The following is a 21,966-nucleotide window of genomic DNA, read 5'->3' as shown; positions in this document are numbered from 1 at the left end:
TGTGAAACTTTTACACAAAATATGAATGTATTGCAATGTATCAAAAGATTCTTCAGAGGAGTTTAAAACATTCTACTGCATTGACTGCTTCCCTGCTCAAGCACAATTGTAAGAAAGATGCACAAAGTATTGCATATTATCAGCAGTAACTGGCAAATTAGAAGAGCAGAAAAAAGGTAGTGGCTTGTTCCTAGTATTTTAATGATTCCAAATTCCCACTTTAGATAAGTGTTTTAGTACGTAAATTCTAAATGCAAGGGTAAAAATAAAGAACAAAAAATTGTATAGACTAATGAAGTTGGAGTTGTGTTTCAAAGGACACACCTCTGAACCTTGATTTTTAACAAAAAAGAGAATAGGACTTGCTAGGAGGTTCTGTTCTCCATCACTGGTCAAAGCCAACCATCGTAACCCCTGTGCTTTTCAGAACTCTCATACTCCATCTTGTAGCATAGAAATGCCAAATAATGACATTGTAAGAAACTTGTAACAGCTCACCTGCCTCAAGACAGAAGATGCTTCATATTGGCAGTGTTCATGGCGTTTATCTCTGTATCTTTTTTCTAGTAACAAAATGATGCTTACATTAAACGTTTTCAAAGGTCTGTAAGTTTTAAATTATTCACTGAAATAGACCAAGTGATTGTGTGAGTGCCCATGGTTGAGGAATAGCAAATCTGTGTGGTTTGCACACATTTCTGCATGCTTGACAATTTTCCCAACCTCGTATTACAAAGAGATTACTCCTACAAAGCCTAAATGTGTGCAGTGGCCTGAAACTTGTGCAACTTCTAATATTTTCATAAAATACAGGAAAGCTGCCTCCGTTTATATGAGCTAACATCATTTTCTTTTTTCTCTGCTTGAAGGCAAATTTGAAATTTAAATAATATTTTGAGTGCCTCACTGTAAGCAGTAGCATAGGCAACAAAATAAGTGGGGTTTTTATTTGAGAAGGTCAGGTAATTTTAAAGCTTCCCTCCTCATAACAGAACTGAGGAACTTCCATGCGGAAGTGATGTGGCAGAAGGAAATTGCACTCCTGCTCTGCATTTGAATAAAAAGAACCCAAACTAAACATCCCAGGAGGTTACTAATATGTTGGTCAACCCAGGTCTAGTTGTTTTCACGTTTTAGCACTGTGTATAGGAATATTTACTCTGTTTAGTCCAAGAAGTTTTAAATAGAAATTTAGGAGTATTGGAATGATGGATTAGTTCTGTAATAGTAGCTAACATCTATTTAATCACACTAAAGATTGGAAGATTGGAGAAAGTAAATCCTTTGTTATATGTAATTTACAGTCTCATGCATGAATTGTTGACTTAGGGGCTTTGACAGATGGGACAAAGGGAAAAAAATGTGGAACTGAGCAGTGGGTGCTTAGGCAGGGATTAAGAGGATTGGTTGGGAGAGTAAGAAAATCCCAGAGTCCAGTGACTGCATTTCTGAGCCTGGGAGGCTGAAAGTGACTGAGAGGATAGTCATACTGTGTGCACTGTGAAGGATTTTCTTGGGATTGAGGAGAATAATTTAGCAATGACCCTGCTTACCTCCCAATCCGCTCAGCCTCTAAGTTCAAGTAGGTAGGCTGCTCAGTTGTTTGCCACAAGATGATCAGTGAGGTTTATCTTGATTGCTGATATGGTAAATGGCAATGCCCCCCTTTTCTGTGTAGAGATTTTGTAATCTAGAAATGAACATTTGTAAACTTATCCTTATATATTAAAAATGTGGCTATCTGTCATTTGGGAACGGGACCATTTTGTAGTATAGGATCAATACAATTGCTGGTTAGTCTCTCTTGAGTAATTTTCAGTGTGTTAGAAAAGCTCTAGCAGTGTTAGTAAAGTAACGATTCTCTTTGCTATAGATCTGTGAAGTTTTGTATTACAGGAGATGAAGAATTGATAAGTGAAATACAATTTTAACATGGCTAAGGCAGCAAATGTAGTATGTTCACTTTAAAACCTGTATACATCTACATGACAGAAATTTGAAAATTAATCAACCAAATGATATGGTGTTAGTTCATAATATGCTTTAGTTTATGTTTAAAATATACAGTGCTGAAAATAAATGTTTCATTTTTATTGCTGAAAGAATAGTTTTATATTTTATAATTATGGTGACTATTGAAAAAAGAAGAAAAAGTATCCAGCTTAGGATACAACAGAACAATGCAGGGCATGCAGTTATTTTAGTCATCTAATATGTCAGCATTCAAGAATCTGAACCGATTGTTTAAAAAAAATCTTGTACTTTGTTTCTTTTGTTGCTCACTTCCAACTTTGTCATCTGTCAGAATGCAAAAAAAAATTATCCTTCTATAACCATTGACAGGATAACACAAAAGCTGTCTCCAGGTCGATATTTTGCAGCAATATTTTTAACATACGAACAGTAGTTTTTATAATTTCACCTTGGTGCTCAACCATTTATTATCGTATCAGAAGCATGTCAGTAATTCCTTTCTAAATGTCTGCTTCTTTTAGTGCTGAGACCCACATCAAGGGCTTCACACTGAACAGTGCTGCCAGCAGCCTCCTCATCATATCGCAAGTTAGGCGGGATTATTTGAAAGGTATGTCACAATGCTTGACCTTTACGTCACATTAATGCCTCTGCAGATTTTTCTTGTAACGCCCTTCGAATACTTGGATAAAGGAGTCCATTTAGCAAATTACCTGCTTATCAAGAGCCTTTTGTGGTAGCTGAGAGACGTAAATTACTGTACATGCATTTATAATACAGCTTGAATATGAATGTACTTGTCATTTGACCACTTAGTCCAGTTTCCATTCCATTTAACACAAGATGGGTTTTCTTAAGATGAATCACAGCTCTTCAGACATGCAAAATTTGTGCTCCAGAACGAGAGAAAGTACAGGCTTTCAAGTGCGTTAAAATTCACAGCACAAGTCATTTTGCTTTGGAAATTAACATACTTTAGAGCATCTGAAACAATTCCCAGCAGTTGTTTCTTGCATATTGTGTTGGTTGTGTGAGATACCAGATGAGTTAAATTGACTGTTAAACGTGCATGATTGTGCACTAAATGATTATAATATTGATTTAAAAACTTAATCAAATACTTTTTAATAGTTCTCAATACCAACAGTAACAAAATATTCAGTTTGGTTTTCTTTTTAACATAAAAATGTTGACCGAAAAGGAATGATGGCTGAAGAGTACGTAAGGGAACCCAGCAAGATGGTGGGTAAAGTTTACAGTTGTGTTATTTTAGTTCTCAGCATAGGTTGTTTTGCAGGGAAGAGCTCAGCTCCACAGTGTTGAATTTTACTTGTTCAGCTGTGCAGTAGAACTCTGGTGAGAGAAGGGAACTCTGCAGGCAGGTAGTTTTACATGCAGTGCTGTGTCTTCTATCCCTGTGCAAGCGTACAGTCTTGGTGCGTATTTCTGTCAGTACATTTAAACGTACTGACAACATACAAATATACAAAGTAAATGTGTTACACTGAATTGGATTTTACTTTCATACCAGAAAATACAGCTTGGGTACTGCCATCAGTTAATTTTATTTATTTCCACTATGTGTAGCTGTAGTAGCCCATACCTGTGTAATATCAGGTACATTAAAGTGCTTTAAGATGAGCATTGAGATGCATCTTCTCACATGTTCTCCTTCCTGCAGCTGATAAACTTGTCTTCTTTTCAATCCCTTTCCCCTTCAGTCTCCAGTCTGACGTCATTGCCAGGTGTTATCAACTGAAATATACGTGGTCAATGCAACTGCTTCTTTTGCTCTTGGCAGGTCTTCAGTTTTTACAGCTTTCAAAGCCTTCACCTGACTTTCCCAGTTTGATTTTACTCTAACAAATCTGCTTTTTCTTGTCCAGTATTCAATGAATTTTTGCCAGCTCTCCCTAAATATTATACTGAAGAAAAATCTCCCCTTCTTCAGAACATCACTGTTGTTTCTCTATTCCACCAGTCTCCTGTGCTAACTATATGATTACTTTTTAGCTAGCATACTAAATTCTCTGCCACAAAAACTTTCTCCCTTGCAGTACCCTAAAAATGTTTCTGTTTGCACAATACAAAGTTTCTCAAGAAATCTCTGAAATTCTGCTGCTTTGCAAAACTGTATTTTCCTTTACCTTCTGCATTGAACAAGCTTTACTTTGCTTATTTAATTGAATAATCCAACTTGATCATTGTTTCTGTTTTAATTTGAAAGATACTGCTTCTGTTTTTGTAAGAGAAGCCTTGAAAATGCAAGCTACTAAATATTTCAACCAGACTAGTCATTTTCTGATTACACAGAAGAATTTTGGGTACTGTCTTTTTGTAATCTATTGTTAGTTAACTACATTTGACCTACGTCCTGTGATGGCTCTTGCTTGTGTAAAACTTGCTGGCGTTATCACTTCCTCATTACATTCACCATCATTCTTTGCTGTATAATGTAGGTCCCTAAGTATACTTGTAAGAGCTGTAATATCTTCGAACAAGAGCTTGGTAAAACCCAGGTTACTTGAAGAGTCAGAACTCGAGTTTCATTATAGGGCATTGGCAGAGTTTATAGGAAAGCCTTTTAAAAGATAAATGGTCGGTTTTCACAAGCGTGTAGTTACCTGCTTTTAAGTACTAAGAAATCAAGGGATTAAATTAAGAACTCAGATTAGGAGTAATGGATGCTTTTGCATAAGGGAAAATAAAAAGATACCAGCAGAATTATCCAGTATACTCCTAGTACATAATTTCTTGCAGTAGTGCTGCACAAATGCAACTTCCAAATCTTCCTCTGTGTGTGTTCTTGGGAAGGCTGGCGTGCTCCCTGCAAAAGAGAGTGTGGACTTACAGTGTGGACCACAGGAGAGCATTTGAATTTCAGCATGTGCTTTAAGTTTGCATTTTAAATGTTGGGAATCTTGTCCCTGATGGGTTGCTCCTTTTCTTTCCCTAAAAAGAAAGGGGTGGTGGGGATGAGAGGGAGGGGAGCAGAGAGAAAATTTGCTATGAAGTGAGATTAGGCATTACAGGATGTTTTTTCTTCCTCTCCTGTAGAAGGTAATACTTTGTTTCTGCAGTACCTGCATATTGGAATGTTAATGCTATGGAGTTCAAGTGGGTGTATATTATAAGTGTTATCCCTTGGTATTATAATTATTATCTGTGACTAATCCTGCCTATGTTGGTAAGGAGTGAAAGATTTTTACCAGAGGGGCATGTCTTTCTGTGTATGTTTGCTCATGGATAACATAAACTGACAAGAATTCTGGGTAGAGCAGTGAGGGTGACTTCAACTGTGATGGGTTTGGGAAATTTGTGGTAGATGGACAAGAGATTTTGTGTGTTTTTAACATAGGTAATTGCTATAATTGTACGAGTTTTTGGGGAAACTGTCCAGTTTCAAATTTGTTATAGAAACTGTCCAATGCTTTTATTTTAAAATTAAATGGTGGTAATAAATTACACTTTAAAGCTGTTCTTATGCACAGAACATTTTGGGGTTTTTAAAGAAAATCGATTATAGTTTGGAGAAAAAAACAAGCTGAAAAGGCCATGACTTTATGGTCATAAGGGAGGAGATTTATGACACAGATGCTTTCCTTGAGCTGGGTACTAAATTCAATTTTAGAAGTATCTTCATTTTATTGATGAAGTAATTCAGGTTAAAATGCTGTAGTACTGGTGAAAGTTTCTGTTAGTGTGTGTATATATTCAAGTTGTTATTCATAATAGCAGTTTTGTGGCTAAAGTTCAGCAAAAGAATTATTTTCTGTAAATGTTTTTAAAAGGGTAGAGTTAATGATAATAGCAGCATGGTTGCATTCTGAACTAAAATCTGATTTCCCTTTTCCCTTGTTTCTTTACCATCCTTAGATGCCATGGCTGTTTTAAAAGGAGTACTGGACAGTGGTTCGTTGCCTACTAGATCAGCAGTTATGGCTCTCATTCAGTCTCTGGCAGAAAAAGGAGATATAAGGAACCTGCAAGCACTTAAAGACATGCTGGAACACAGCACAAAAGCAATTGGTATACCTGCCTCACTAATGGCTAATGCTATTGCATTGGCCCATACTAAAAAGTAAGTATTTCTAGGACTAATATATGTAATTCTTGTATGCAGAGTGGTGGGAAATTGCTTACATTATCCATTTCATTATCACAGTGTCCTAGTTGTTAAAATTCTGGTCAAGTTGAGCACTGTGCTGTGCAGTTCTGTTCTGGTATCGTTTGCTGAACACATTTGAGGTTGAAAATTACTTAATGAAATACAGGGATAGGTATGAAGCATTTGGGAGGGCATATGGTCTTCTACAGTGGTGTAGTTTGGTTTTGGTACCTTTGTATAAGGTATATACTACACCTACAGAAATCTGCTACCTGTTCCAGTAGTTGAAAGGGCAAAATATTATTCTTTCAAAATGTGAAAGTCAGACATGTATCTGTGGAGTCCTTTTTTTTCTAGTTATAAAAAAATGGGCTGTTATGCTGGTTTAGGCCACTGTTTCAATCCTGAGAATTATCCCCCCACTTTGAGCATCCTTTGATTCATCTGTTTAATACAGGATTGCTTTCTGCCTAGCGTTTCTGCTTTAGTTGATACATTGGTTCTGTGCTAGTTTATCCTTTGTATAAAACTGCATGGGGAAAGCACTTCTGGGAGAAAGGACATACCATGAACTTCTCAAACATGCTTTGCAGGAACCAGTCTTCCAAGAACCCTACATATTCTGTTTTATTTCAAACCAGTTTCATCAGGTAGAGCTCCTGTGTCTAACTCTTCAGGAAAGCTGTAGAACTGTGTAGTACATAACAAACACCTGATTGCCTGAGGCATGCAGACCAGAGAGAGTAGTCACTGAAGTGTTTGGAACAGGAAGAAGACTTGAAGGAGGGCTGTGCAGGCCTGTTCCAGTGGTGCTCGCTCTGTTTTCAGCTACTGAAAAACAATCAGACAGACCTGATCCTGTAAATACTTAGGTCTGAGTGGTCCTTGGTACACAGTTCTAGTGCATTGACTTTTACCTAAATTACACACTGCAAATAGGAGAGATACTTCAGGATTTGTCTCATAAGCTGCATATTTTCCTATATTTCCATGTCATGAAAGCATTGCAAAGTCATGCTGTGTTCTTAAGATGTAAATTGGTGGCAAGAATAAATAAATAAATTGCTATGTGCAGGCGCAGGTTATTTAAACAGCTTCAACTTTGCTTTTCCAATATCACAGCTAGCCTGAACTTATGAAAAGGCTTAGCAGCAGCATAATAATATACACTTTAGATATTCTTAAATATCTTGCAAATGACATTTAGTGGTGTATTTTGCATCTAAAAAGGCAGGCAGGGGAAAAATTGGGTAAATAATTAATTGAATAGCATTTAAAATAATTCAGTTGCATGCATTAATTATTCAGATACTTGCTGTTAATGTTCTGGTTTTGCTTTCTAGATTAGCAGAACACATTTTCCTAAAGCAGATAGCAGAACTTTTCTTTCTTACTGAGGCAAAAAGCATGTCAAAATTACATAGGCTTTGTGCAAGTTAAAGGGCAAAAAAAATTATTTATGGGTTAATTTATTCATTCAGTCACAAATGGTTTCAGTTTTACAATATCTGAGTGGAGTGACAGGTACTCGGCCATTCTGGGAAATATAACCTTAATGTAGAAAACAAAGAATTAAATACAATTGTTTCTTGAGGTTTAGAAATCTTGATTTTGGAAACTAAATCAGTTCAATCTTTTTTCTTAGGAATGGCCTTGATGCTGCCATGGAATACCTCGAGCCTCTGCTTATCTCTGGTGCACAGAATCCTGATCACAGTATCCAAAGTATTTCCTATTTGTTAAGAAAGGTGTCTGAGGAAGGACTAGAACCAGCTTTGGAAAAATGTAAGTTAATTGCAATGGTATTTAAATATTCTGACCACACAGAGGTGTTATGAAAGAGCTATTACATGTAAAACCTGCTCAGTCAGCAGAAATCATGCCTGTGAAGTTTACTAAAGTGTCTTTTCAATCAATTTTGTTTCCTTATGTACCCATCATTTTGCAGTTGGTCTGATGGCAGAACGACTGGCCAGCCAGCATGGAATTTACAGACCTATCACAGATCTTTTCCTTCAATATGTCAGTACAAACAGAGTAGAAGATGCCAGATCGCTGATACAGGTAATGACATAATAAGAGAGGTACAGAAATGCTTAGAGCTCTTCAAAGGTTAACTGAGAAATTGTCAGGAAGAGGTGCTGTATAGCATAGGTTAGTACTGGTATGCTTTTGAATTAGTGTGTGTAGCAGTAGCACAGTTTAGGTTATTTCAAACCACTAGTGCTGTAGTACTAACACTAGTAGTGGGTGCCCCAGTTGGAAGGTATTTTGTCTTCTAACAACCTGAAGGGAGTAAAAGGAGAGTTGTATACGGCTTGAAATTTCATCCAAAGCAAATGCTCTTTTATATGTTTGCTGTTTAGAAGCTGTTGCTTCTTGCAAAATGCTTGCAAACAATTTCCTTGTGACTTCTCACATAAATTCTGAAGTGCTGTAAACATGGTAACTTACAGCTGTACAGTTTGCAAACCAGAAACAGAGGATGTCTGCTTTTCATGGACTTTATTTCACTTGGTTGCTATAACATTGTGTACGCTGTGTTCAGGGTTTGAGGGCTGATTTTGCTTTCTATTCACTTGAGTGTCACAGATGCATTAAAAGACAAATACTGGTCTCTGGGACACAGTCTCAGCTGAGTTAGCCATATTCAAGGGATGAGACAGCTACATTCATGCCATTTTTACGGAGCTAAGGACAAAGCCAAGCCAGAGGTGGGATGATGGGAGCGTGCACAAACAGGCCATCAGCAAGGCTCATCCCAGCAGGTGGCAGTCCAGCAAGTCTGAGGATTGTTCTGTATGCAAGGCCTTTTACCATCTCCTCATAGTGCATACTACTCATTTACCAGTTCCTAAGTATTTTAAGCTGCTAAAGAAAAAGCTCCTCTTCATCCATCCAGCTAAGACCATTTTTTGCATACCAACAAATGTGTTCAGTTACTTGTGCTACAGTGTCAGGTGTCCTATTTGTATATTCGCTGCTCTGGACTATTAATTTGTTATTGCTTTGCCTAACTACTCATCTGAGTATTAGCTTAAAAGACAACTACAATTTTTATATAAACCCCTCTTGCTATATAGCATGACACATAAAAATAAAAAGGAATAATCTCAAGTTATTTTTTACTCTTCCTGAATTGGTCTTTGATGAAATGAATGAAATCGAACAAGTGAATGCAAATCAGTTCCTGCTGCTGTGAAGAAAGGGGGGGAGTTTCATTTTTAAGTGAAATCTGTAAATTCTTAATATTTTTCAAAACATGGAATAATTTCCATTCCTATATTCCTAAAACTTGTTATTACACACCATACAGCTGCTGGAATTAAATTCATGGCTCTAACTTACTTGAGATAATATTTATACACTATATCTTGAGGGAGAACTTAAATGTTTCATGTTAAGTGGACATCCACAGGCAAGCAGGAGTTGAAACTTCTGTGTATATGAGAGAATTTTGGTTTTATATGGTGCAGGAAACATATTCAGTTGTGCTAAACGTTCTTGACAGCTACTGTGGTTCAAGTGTTCTGCTAATAGGCAACTAGAAGATAGGAATTATCATTGTCCATTTGTTATTTTCTCGAAAAGTAATTCACAATTTAAATCAATTATTTTGCTTGCAATAATGTGACATATTGGTATATACGTGGAGAATCCTCGCTTTCAGAAATGCATTTAAGAGGCTATTTAACAGTTCAGGAGACAGCAACGGTGTCTTTTTTACTGTCTGGAGTGCAGATGCTTTTACTGGCAAAGTCAGAAGTGGTTTGGTGTTTCAGCATGAAAGGTGGCTGTGGAGAGCATTTCTCCAACGAGGCTGTCTTTTTCATCTCACAGCACCTACTGACAGTAGGCAAGAATGGCTAGAATCCATAACAACATGTCACAAGTTTCTCCCATGAATATTTGGCTTGAGTTTATCTCCAAAAAGCATTTTTTTTTTGTCAGAACAATGCAGGTATATTTTTGTCTGTTTGCCTGATGGAGGCTTCACACCTTTTCACTTGTCGGACCATGTTACATAATTTCTTGTTTGCTGAAGTCTATATCACTAATTGAATGTAGTAAATCAATGGTATGTGCATTTTTATATGCACAGGATTCTCTTCTTCGTGTGCATTTTGGTGCTGACAGTATCTTGCAGCTGGTAGAAAGCACTGTGCATTGTAAGAATCTTGAGACTGATGCCTTTGAAGAAAATACACTACAATATTGTCTTTTAGATTTTATTTTGCCCTTTTTTCTAATGTAAGATGGATTTTTGATTTTTATCTGGTCTGTCTCAAACTTTTCCAAGTTCAACTTCTCTCTCTCTCAAACACTGTCTATTGCAGTGAAAGCCTTTTATAAAATAGAGAGATTGAAATCAGTCCTTTGTATGCATAAGTGTAGGTAATTATACTTTAAAGAGAACTTGCTTTGTACATTTTAATTTTTATAAAGAAACGAGCAGTTATCTCCCTGACACCTTATTAAATGTATAATTAACCTTATGATCCCTAGCTCACTTGTGAATGCTTGGCAGTATAATTGGAGAGGAATAGTGTTTCTCTTTTTCATTCTTTTGCAGTCCTAAAACCATTTTTGTGGTATGTTGAAGTATTAGTTTAATTCTTTCCCCTATTGTTCTAAACAAACTTTATACCTTCCATTTTTAAGCAGTGTTTATCGAAACGGTGTATGAAACAAACTTGTTTCCTGTGTTCAGTGGTATTTTTCTGGTGGTTTTGGGGTTGTTGGTTTATTTTCTTTAACCTAAGTTCTGTTATTACCTTGTAAATAGGCTGTATATTAGTGTATTATTTTAAACATCTGTGATTAGTAATTTTGTTTATCATGAACATACTTGTGACTGCTACATTAACTATTCCCTTTTATTTAGAGGTTCAGTGCGTTAGCTGAGGAGAAGAGAACTTTTATGAATTTTATGGCTAGACTGTCATCTAGGCCTGGACAGGTATAGTATTTTTTCATGTATTTCATTGTATATGAAGGAGAATACTGTTTCATCAGCCTTTGAAGTTTTAGACCTTGAACTTCACGGTTGACAGCTCTATCAGATTTCTTGGGGAGGGAGAAGGTTAGTAATCAGAGCTGTTTACATTTAAAGGAACAATTTACTTTATGGAGCATGATGAAAAGGACCGTGTAGTTAATATTTTTCTATTGTTTCAGTAATATCCTGCATTTCTGATGTTATACTTTATATCCTACAAAGGTTGTGCTTTAAATGTTTTCCTGCACTCTCTCCAGTTCAGTCTTCCAACCTGAAAGTACTTATTTTGTTGGCTACATTGTGTGAATACAAATGCAAGTTAAAACCTCAGCCTCTATCTAATGATAAAATGCCTCTGTGTTTACATTTAAAGATACATTTCATATTACCTATGTCGTGGTTTAACCCCAGCCAGCAACTAATGGTTTTAGGTGGTTTGGGCATGTTTCTAGGTTGAGTATCTGTTTAGATTCCTGGCGCTTTGCTCATTCTCTGTAAACCACAAACCCACATTGATTTCTCTTTCACTGGGGAGCAGCGTCTGGAGACAGTTAATACACAAGCTAGAATAAATACTTTTTAAATGAGGGAAACTGCACATTTATATTGTATAGAAATTGCCATTAAATACTCCTAGATTAAAACTTCTGTTGAAGTGGTGATAAATGTGATGATGATAAACACCATCTTGTGCTGTCTGTAGAAGAAACCAGAAAAACTTGATATTTTCTGGCTTTTCAAGCTGAAATTTTAATAACTCATAGAAGTTAATAGCATGTGATAAAGATGCTATTAATTTCTATGAACTTTTTTTAATTCAGGACCTGAGAGTTTTTGAAACTGAAATCGAAGGTTGAGGCAGGGAGGTTCCAAATTTAAGCACATTAGTGATCTGAATTCTTTTAAGCACTGATCATGGCTACTATTGACCTCTAGGTCTGGGAAGGCTGCTGAGTGGTTTGTATCATTTTTTTTAATTGATTGAGATTCTGACATATTCTCATTAATAAATGAATTGCTTTCTTTAAAAAAAAGTGAGAAACTGATGTTAAGACTTATTGAATAGGGAGTTTAGTCCCATATTTTGTTTGGTTTATTTTTGTGCCTAGTGTCTTTGACTATTTCATATCTGCATATGAAATTTTGGGAAGGAAGTTATGTCTGCTTTAGTTGTAGTGGCCATTCCTTTGTTATCAGTGCAGTTTATCTCACTTAAAAGATCCCAAACAATTATTCGAACTTTGGCAATTTTATTTTGTTCTTTACGATTTGAAGTTAATGCTCTTTTTGTCCATGTATTAAATTTTGTAGGCAAAGACAATCGAGACACTTCTGGAACTGATTCCTAAGCATCTAGATCCAGAAATTGCGTACTGTTACCTCATGAAATGTTACGGTAAGGTATTGTCCAGAACAGTTTTTTAGTAAGAGCTCTTAAGACATTCAGAAAAGTCATGAAAACCATTAGGACTAATATCAGTAATGTCGAAGGACCTTATTGTTACTAGTGTAGATTCTTTATACCTGTTTTAATTTAGCCAAAATTAATATTCCAGATGCCTTCATTTGGATTTTCCCAAGTAGTTGGTTTGAGGTGCTAATCAGTTCTCATAGTTAGAGAAGAGTAGCTCTTAAAAAATCAAGTTGCTTATTTAAATATGTTTATCTGCAACTTTCACCCATGAAAATCCAGCACATAGCCCCTGTGGCAATACTCAGTTGGAAGCTTGTCTCTGTGCTGTAGTGTTATTTGCCTTGTGTGCTCTGATATGGTCTTCCAGTTTTATTATAGCTGTAAATACTCTTCACGTGTTATATCTTTCTGCTTGTAATACATGACAGAAGCCCTTGTGCTCCAGTCTATCACAGAGGAAATAAAATAGGAATAACTTAAGTAGAATACTTGAAATCCAAATCTAAGGTATGGTCTTAAAGAAATACAAGTGCTGTATTTGAATTAAGTTGTAGAAGTTCTCATGATGTAGTAGGTAGCTTACAAGTTTCACTTGCTTAGTGATGTTCAAAACAGCAATCACTCCCATAATGGTTTAGCCCCAGGGTTTCATTCATGTTAGGGTAAGTTTCCTAACATGTTTTTATAAAACAAAAAAAAAAACCCACCCTTTTATCACCAGCATGTACTTGCTGCTTTATAGTTATTATTAGCCCTTTACTCCTTTTACCCCAGTAGAAACTCCATAAGTGATTTAAGTAATTTTTTCAGTACCCTTGCCAGCTGCATCACAGTACGGCAATTTCATAAAGTGATAGCAGAGAAGCAGTCACTTGCTCTATGATATGTAAAACAGTGGTGACAGTGTATTCAACATGCAAAGCCACACTATATGTGATGAATAGATGGTTGCTGTGGTTTCTTAGGCAGGGATATATCTGGCTTGTGGCAAGTTCTAGAGGAGACATTCAGTACCAGCATGAACAGTTTTAAAAGCTCTTCCCAGGTTATTCTCTACGAGCATCTTGCCTGTAGGAGATGGGGATTTCCATTCCAGTGTTGAGTAGAAGAGTGCACATCTTGATCCACATCACCCGGGCTGGTCTGGTTGAGTCATACTAGGGCATCTTTGGATTTTCTATTGTATATTTCTGTTCTAAGGAAGTCAGGTTGTGTCCTACTCTTAGGATATTTGGCAGCATTATTACCATGTATAATATGTGGTGACAGAATATAGTCAGACCTGTACCCATGAACAACAATTTAGGTACCTCTTTCCATCATCCCTTCTTTTCCATTTTTGATATTTTCTGAAGTGGTGAGTAGATTAGTTTCATTTGGCTGTTAAAACAATCATCAGCAAAATATTTAGCACAGCTGAAACTTAGAAGGCTTTGCCTGGTTGTGTTCTAGCCAAGAGGGTTAGAAATATGGTTTTCTGTTTCAAAGATTTTATTTTACCATTTTACAGTTTCTATACTTTAAAACATGATTTCTCATTCTGGGCCAAGTCCAACCTTGTAGTATTACCGTTTTCTAGAGAACAAATAGTTTTCCTGTCAGGTCCATTGTTAGTTGTAATTATTTAGAAAGGGGAATGAAGATAACAGAGTGCTATTACCACACTTGGTTACTGTTGCTAGTTATGAAAATAAATGGACAAACAATAATTATGTATTTAGCAAAGATACAATAAAATGTAGACCACAGCTGAAAAGTCTGGTCGTGTATCAGACTTCCACAGCTGAACAAATAAGGGGACATTGACTCCTTTCCCTATCCTGAGGTAGGATTCAGCACTGCCAGGACTAGACTTCCTCTATCTGGTGAGGTGCATGATCTTTTATGTATACCTTCTAGAAAAGGGAAATGTGTAAAATCACATTTGGGTGGTCCATTAAATGCTACCTAAGTATTAGGTTTTGGTTGGTTTTTTTTTTGGTTCCATACAATAAATGTATTTATTTTAAAGAAATAGCAAGTTAACAGTTTCTATTAATTTTCTGTTGTTCTCAATTTCATGAAACCATCACTTCATGCAGTTTTCTGCAGTAACCTCCCACATTCATAAAGTTGCTCAGCCACTTGCCAGATATGACTGGAAAACGTTTTCTCATGAGAGTGGGACACAAGCTGTCCATTTCTGCATAAATAAAGCTTGTGTGGGTTTTTTTTCCTTTCATAACCATTGTTTTTGTAGCCCCTCTGGTCGTGCAGATGTCATATCCAAATGTGAACAAGTAAGACCTGAGACAGCTTCCATGCTGAAGATATTTGTATTTTCCCAAGCAAGAAAATGAATTTAACTGGACATAATGGTTTGCTTTTGCTTCACAAGGTGCTAGGAATGGCTTGCTTTTGGTTTGCAAGATCCTAGGTAGGAACGGTGGTCCTCAGGGTCCTAGAAGCAGTACTACAGTGAAACTGTAAGGGGTCACTTTACTTTCATCCTGATGCTTCTGAAGCAAATGTCTGAGCAGCAGAAAAGCCTATGTCTAAGAAAGACTCAAAGGGAGGAGTTCAGCCCCTCTCCCAGTTCAGAGGAAGGAGAAACATACACCCCACTCTTTTACAGCTAGAAGTGTAAATAGTGCTTTAAATAAATGAAGAATGGATTAGCTAGAACCTGTTGCAGGGCATGGTGCCTTCTATGGAATATGCAGAAGAATGTTACTGGTTACCTGAGCAGCTCCAGTTTTAAACAGTGTTAGTGGGTCAGCAAAAATTTTCTTCTACTCAGTAGGATGAAATGAGTTTTGTGTTCTAACATGAGCATCTGACCTTTGCTTTCTTTGTTCCTCTAGGTTATAGCTTTGATGTAGCCAGCACTTGTAACTAACAATATTCTGCCCTTACTTAAGGGAATTAAATTCTGTCCTAGATTTTTTGCATTCTGAATTTGGGTGGCTTTTGGTTTAGCTTTTGGTTTTATTTTTTATCATTTGCTTCAGAAAGACACATGTGGCTCTGTGTCTCACATGCTAGAGTGGTGTGTTCTTACCATGCAGCTCCTACTCTTGTGTAGTTCCAGCACACACTCGAAGGAACTGATCATCCATCCTCCAATAAAAAGAAGAACTAGAATGGCTGTGCGTTCTGTTCTTTTATGTGAATTGTCAGTAGGATATGAAGAGTATCCGGAATATTTGGAATACTGTATATTAAAATATGTAGAATATGTTTTGGCAAGTAGTAGGAGTGCACGACATCATGGAAACAGGTGAAAAGAGGAACATTTAATCACTGGGGTTTGTTTTTGGTTTTTTTCCTCAGAATTGGATGGGGATGTTGCTGCTGTAAAGGCTCTGTATGAGAAAACAAAAGAGAAGAATATAAAGCTGCACGAGCTATCTCTGAAATCTTTAGCAGCCTTTCTGAAGAAAGCAGGAGAGCCTGTCCCTTTCACTGAGCCCCCTGTGAGTATTGTCTAATTAAGAAATAGATCTGCAGAATTGTATATGTTTAGTGTTAATAAAACAAACTGCATGAATGATTACATGGGGATTAGATCTCTGCAGAGCCTTCTCACAGGAGGTAATGTGTGAAGTACTGAGTGTTACAGGAGCTGCAGTAATCTCGCATCAGATTTGACTTGAGGATATAAAACCTCTTGGGCTTACAATATTTAAACTACCTGATCCTTACCAGGCACTCATCTACAGGTGTACCTTTATCAAATGTCCTCAGGGCATTTATCTAAGCAATTGAACTTTAAAAGGCTTCTAGAATGTATTTCATTAACAATTAATGGGGCTTAGTTTTCATTAATTACCTGGTTTCTATCTAGTACAAGTTGCTGCTTTGGTAAAATGGCATTTTAGAACTGTAGGAATTCTTTTTCTGTTGCAGCTTTGCTTCTAGCTGCCTTCCCAACAGATGTATGCAACCCTGCAAATATGCCTTATTTGAAGGTGACAGGTGGCATGACACTAAATCTGTCAAGACTGTAAATACTTTCACATCATTCCTTTCACCAGTAGTCTACTTAGAACCATTTTAGCAAAGCAGACTTTAAAGACTTAATGTATTTTGTCTCTCTCTAAGCAAACTTTTAATTGCCATTTTATAGCTGCTTTTTATATTCTCAAAGGTTTTTTCTGTAGTTATGTAAACACCTGATTGTATTTTGTTTCTCCATATTGCTACATCATAAATGTGATTTTTTTTCTTCTCTCATTTTGCAAAGAATTGGAGAATATATTGGCATAAAATACTTGGTTTAGGCTTTTAACAGCTGTGGAGTTTTTCCTGCAATCTTAACTTATAATCAGAATTTTTATTTGAACTGTGTAAATTTAAAGCCTAGAATGTCTGTTTCTTACATGGAGCTAGGGAAAACAAGAGTGTTTTTTCAAAGTCACTGAAATAATTCATTTTCTGATTTCCCTGATTTCAATTTCTCTCTAATGCAGCTTGGTGTTTAAAAGCATCTCATATTTTTTTTGACACAATTGCAGATTGCAGTTAAAAAGTATTTTCATTTTTAAAATGAAATTGATTATATTATTGCATTTTGTAATAGAAGCTTCATTATGCATTTTTGGCAAGGTTTTCCTTTTCCTTTTATTCTCTCTCTCTGGTATTTCTCTTTAATTATACAGACTTCAATACAGATCTAGTTTTGCATGACAGAGAATAATAGATTTTGCTTTTGTCAGGACATAACACTTTGTTCAGAATTCTTAACTTTTCAGGTGGAACAGTGTTGAACTTGTTTATTCCACTCTATTTCTAGGAGCCATTCAAGGTCTATGTGGAAAAATGGAAGAAAAGAAAATTGGAAGCATTATGAGCAGCCAGTCTTTTCTGCTTTAGTTGTTTATGAAATTGGTTAAATATTACATTCAATAAAAAAATGTAAAAAGCATGTTGTTCTGTGTAATTTTTAACATGAATCTGTATTTAAACATCACTTTCCATAGCTGTAATTGATAGAAACATTCACTAATAGAAATGCTTTTAAAATTGCTAATGAAGTGTCAAGAAGCAGCTTTCTTGGCTCTTTCTGTCTTGATGTATGATCTGCTGTAACCTGAACTGTATTTTGGCTTCCATTGGTTCACCAAATACATGTTTATCAAGAAAGTTGACAGACGGGTATGTAACTGTAACTTAAGCAATCTGTCTTCTGTTGTTCTTTGCCTGGTCAATGTACTTTGGGGTGATGGTAGAAGAGTAAAGAACATAATCTTCAGGGTTCATCTGTATCTACGAGGAAAATAAACACATCTTTTTTTAGAATTCTCCTAAATGTACTTCTCTTGTGTTGAGTATTTCATTAGGGCTTTTGATATTACAGGTGAAGACAAAATGCTTCCTCATTTTACACTAGCTTGTGTGTTGTAGTTCTATAGCATCTTTAATTCATTCTTCTAACTGTTAGTCCAGTTAATTTTATGGATACAAGAACTACATATCCATGAAAATATGCCTTTTAAACAAAGAAGTGCCTATTACTTGCAAAGGTAGAAGAGTTTACTTGCTCAGAGACTGGTGGGCATAGGCATGCTTGATCGGTATGAGTAAACTTACTGTCACGCCTACCTGATGTGACATTTTACTGTCCAGAGCTGTGGGATCGTGAAAATAAAGAGACTTACAAATTATAAGAAATAAAAGAATACCTAGAAAATACACCCATTATCTCTGTAAATAACAATGGAAACTCACAAATGTGCACATTGATCTAACCAGTGTAATATAGTGCCTATGCAGTATGCCAGACAGGATTTAATGAAATGAAAGCTTGTTTCTGTGCATTTAATAACTTTTATCTTTACATTTTCAGTTAGTTAACCTTATTTTTGCTAAGCTGTTCCACATAGCACTGTGGCTGTTAAAAATTCAAGTGTGCACACAAGGTTTTGGCAAAAGATTGGAAGACTTGTACAGTAATTTGAAAGTTAGAAAGCAATTAGGACCTAGTTTTTTTAATGTAAAATTTCCAGTTCCTTACGTAGTATATTTGTAAGTTCATGGAAAATTCTTGCTGTGCTTAAAAAAAGAGGCAGAACTGATCAGGAGCTGAGGAGAGTCAGAAATTTTGTTTTCCAGACAAACCAGATGTGTCCTCGCTGTGTCTGCCTCATTGATGCCATGGCTTGACAATGACCTTCATTACTTCACAAGCAGAGACTCACCAGCATCCTGCACCTACATGGCCCTGACCACCTGGCACCCTTGGTTCCTGGGTTGTCAAGATGAGGTATTAACATTTGAGATTTCATTCATAGTCCAATGGTTGTGTGCCCTAGCTGAAAGCAAGCCTCAGCAGTACTTGGCTTATTTCATTTCACAAATGGAGATGTTTTAGGTTTTTTTCTGAAGCTACAGGTACATTACATGTGTTTTAGTGTAATAGCAGCATAATTGAAGATGGTGTCAACCATTTGGCAACCCTTTTTCTAGTGCCACAGCTCTTTTTGTTAGAGGTCATCTCAGGAATCTCAGTTTCATATGGTAGCTGTGCTCTGGTAAGAGGAATCACATCAGAGCGTAACGAGGCATTGGGCCTGTGTGCTGCTTGAGCTAAGCTAGCATGTAGGGTGAGGAAGAGAACATTGCTTGAAGCAAACACCAAGCCAGAGAACCAGAGAAAATTGACAGTGGATCTGTAGACCTTAACTACCTTTGTGACAAGGAGGTGGTATCTCGTGGTTGTGGACCAGGTGCAACTGACAGTTCAGTGCTGTACCCTGCCTGAATCTGTGCTGTGATGCTGACAGGTCTTGTTTGCTGGCTGCTGCTTGCTGGGGCAGATGAGAAGAGCACCAAGCTGCAGCCAAACATGTGGCTGCATATTGCTGGTCCCTGTGCAGGAGTCAGACCATGCAGGATTAGTGCTAGTTAGCATCTGTATGTTTTTCCAACTGGTTTGACTTTAACCAAACACAATAATGCAATATAATTTAATCATTGCAACTGTGGCAATGGAATATGAATTTGATAGCCTGTAACTGTAACTGAAGAGTGTAAGTTAAATTGTTTTCAGCAATGAAATAGCATTTTGAGTAACCTTATGGAAAGTTCTGGGCTGAGTGAGCTGGCTGCTGAGCTGATTAAACATCAGTGAGGCGCTACAGGAGCAGGAGACCAAATAGCACCAGGATTTTTTAGCAACAATGGCAGAGTAATGGGAGGAGGTGCACACTGATCATTTGGGATCATGCTGCAATAGTCCAGGCCCATGGATCCCTGTGGCAGAGATGGGAAGGCAGAGATGCGGAGATCATGCAAAGGAGAGGCAACAGCTGCCATTATGTGGCAGTACTTTTTGGTTTTCTGTTCCAGTGAATGTTTCATATGCAATTAAGGAATGGTTACACGGAGGAGCACAGTCTCTCCTGTCTTAATAATGTGGGACAGTGAGGGATTTGTGCCACTCCAGGACACTGTCATCTCAGTCTGAAACCGGGTTACACCGGGAAGGTTTTGCAGAATAGGCATTTGTGCTGACTCCTCTAGAATACGCTTGAAATTGTATTTCTCATGCATTGGTGTGCTGAGACTCAGCCATTTCAAGCATGAAGAAAAATGCAGTTTAGGAAGTTTCTTCACCAAAGAAAAAAGTAGCTCCACTGTTTATTTCTCCATATTCAAAGAAAGAAGGCTATAAGATGACAAAATGCAGAACAGCAGCCTGGAGAGCTAGTGATGGTTTGCAGTCCAGAAACCGAATGTACCCTGTCATTCTGACACAGCACACACTCCTTTAAAGCAGAAAAGAGCTGTTTGCCACCAGCTAGTGGATAACTGGGATTGGGCAGGATCCAGACCAGGTGTGGTGCCTGTGAGATTGGAGCACGTGTTTCCAGATGCTGTTGTGGGAAGCTAAGAGTGTGCTGATATAAAATGACCTGACATGTTACTGTAAAAAGCAAACTGTGGGAACGTGTGTGTGTTTGCATAAATAACGTGCCTTGTCTGGGGTTGAGAGGACTGGGAAAAGCTTGCTGCTTGAATTGAGATGACTTAATCTCACTTCTGTACACTGGACTCGCCTCTTTCCCCCTACCCTACTGCCCTTGAGGTAGGGCAGGAGGAGGGCACTTTCTGAGCTCCACATGAGAACAGTTTCCTTGTTAACCACCAATATAGTCATTTTGTAGCATGACAATTACATGCTTTAGTTCTGATCTACTAAAGCAGCTTGTTCCCCTTGTCTCCTGAGACCCTTTTCTGTAGAAATAAATGTAGCTGGTGGGTTAGTAGCCGTCCAGACTTTCTTAATATGTACTCACTGTTGAAACTGGAATGGCAGAATGGATGGTGCCTTTGGCAGTGACAGCTCTGAAGGGTTTTACAGGTGGAATGCCTGAGTCAGCAGGATTCCAGCTGCAGTTTACAGTAACAAGGGAGGATCGTAACAGCAAAGGTAGTGCATTACGAGTGCACATAGTGACAGAGAAATAAACTGGCAGCACGTTCACCAGAGTGCCACCGTACTTAATGGTTTTCTCGAACGTGTGGTGCTTCCAGACTCCAGGAACACAGCAGAGGAGGAAGTGACAGAAGTGATGGATGTTCAGCACGAGAAATCTGTCAGCATCTAGAAGGAATGGCTAATTTCCTGCACCAGTATATTGTTGCTGTAAAGGTGGTAAGACTGAGCATGTAAGAAAAAGCTGAGATGGTCACTGAATTCAGCCTTTTTAGCAAAGATTTCTCTGCATTTCTTAAAATTATTCTCATGATTTCTGTGCAGAGTCAGCTGCAAAAAGAAGTTTCCTTTGTAGAATGGCTGCAGTCCCTGGTGGTTTGCTAGTACTTCTGTCAGTCAGTAATCGGAGGAAGGCCTTTTAAGTCAGTGGTTCCAACTGAGACTCATTTAGTGCCAGGGCATCTTCCTGAGTACAAGTGTGCAGAGCTTCAGCTATAGGAGTGAAGTTCTGAAATTCCCATTAGGTATGGAAATAAGCAGACACGGAAGTTTGAGGTTAGAGTTTTCTCTGCTGTTTCCTGTAATTAAGAAAAATGAGATAATAGAGACTGTCTTATGCAGTGCCTGCTATAGACGGGGATTCCCCATTGATCTACTTTTAGATAAAACTTAATGCAAGGTTTCTCTCTGGTGCTCCTAAACCTCTATATCACAGCTGGCTAATGCTTCACAGTTTCTCATGTGATAACCCTTACAACACCGTGATAAAGCAGTGGTAGCTATAGCATTGCTATTGTCTGCAGCAGCAGCTCCACACCTCCTCCTAGTTCTGTTTCTCATAGTTATTTAGCTCAGCTCTAAGTGCCATTGAACTTAAGGTTCAGAACACATCGAGCATCAGTGTCTCGTAGTGAAAGCAAAGAGTCTTGGAAACCAGCAGTAAGTTTAATTTTGGGTTTTGCAAACATTTTGCATCTGCAGCTCTTTGTGTGATCTGTGAGACCAGGGCAGCTCTGAAAGTGGAGTAATGGGAAGAGCTGTAGATCACAGAG

General features: G+C 37.5%; 1 protein-coding gene across 2 annotated transcripts in view; it reads left to right on the top strand.

Moving 5' to 3' along the window:
* The window catches only part of LRPPRC (leucine rich pentatricopeptide repeat containing), an 88,019-nt gene extending 70,244 nt beyond the window's left edge, over positions 1 to 17,775 (top strand). For both annotated transcript variants that reach the window (XM_034060921.1, XM_034060922.1), the window contains exons 31-38: positions 2,496 to 2,584; positions 5,851 to 6,055; positions 7,728 to 7,867; positions 8,031 to 8,146; positions 10,968 to 11,042; positions 12,393 to 12,477; positions 15,808 to 15,950; positions 17,270 to 17,775. In XM_034060921.1, the coding sequence (XP_033916812.1) occupies positions 2,496 to 2,584; positions 5,851 to 6,055; positions 7,728 to 7,867; positions 8,031 to 8,146; positions 10,968 to 11,042; positions 12,393 to 12,477; positions 15,808 to 15,950; positions 17,270 to 17,326 (910 nt within the window). In that variant the 3' untranslated portion in view covers positions 17,327 to 17,775. The remainder of the gene's footprint in view (positions 1 to 2,495; positions 2,585 to 5,850; positions 6,056 to 7,727; positions 7,868 to 8,030; positions 8,147 to 10,967; positions 11,043 to 12,392; positions 12,478 to 15,807; positions 15,951 to 17,269) is intronic.
* Positions 17,776 to 21,966: the final 4,191 nt, after the last annotated feature.

This window comes from Melopsittacus undulatus, chromosome 3 (genome assembly GCF_012275295.1).
Source record: "Melopsittacus undulatus isolate bMelUnd1 chromosome 3, bMelUnd1.mat.Z, whole genome shotgun sequence".
Classification (NCBI taxonomy): domain Eukaryota; kingdom Metazoa; phylum Chordata; class Aves; order Psittaciformes; family Psittaculidae; genus Melopsittacus; species Melopsittacus undulatus.
Note: the sequence above shows the minus strand (reverse complement) of the source record. Positions and strands in the feature narration are given on the sequence as shown.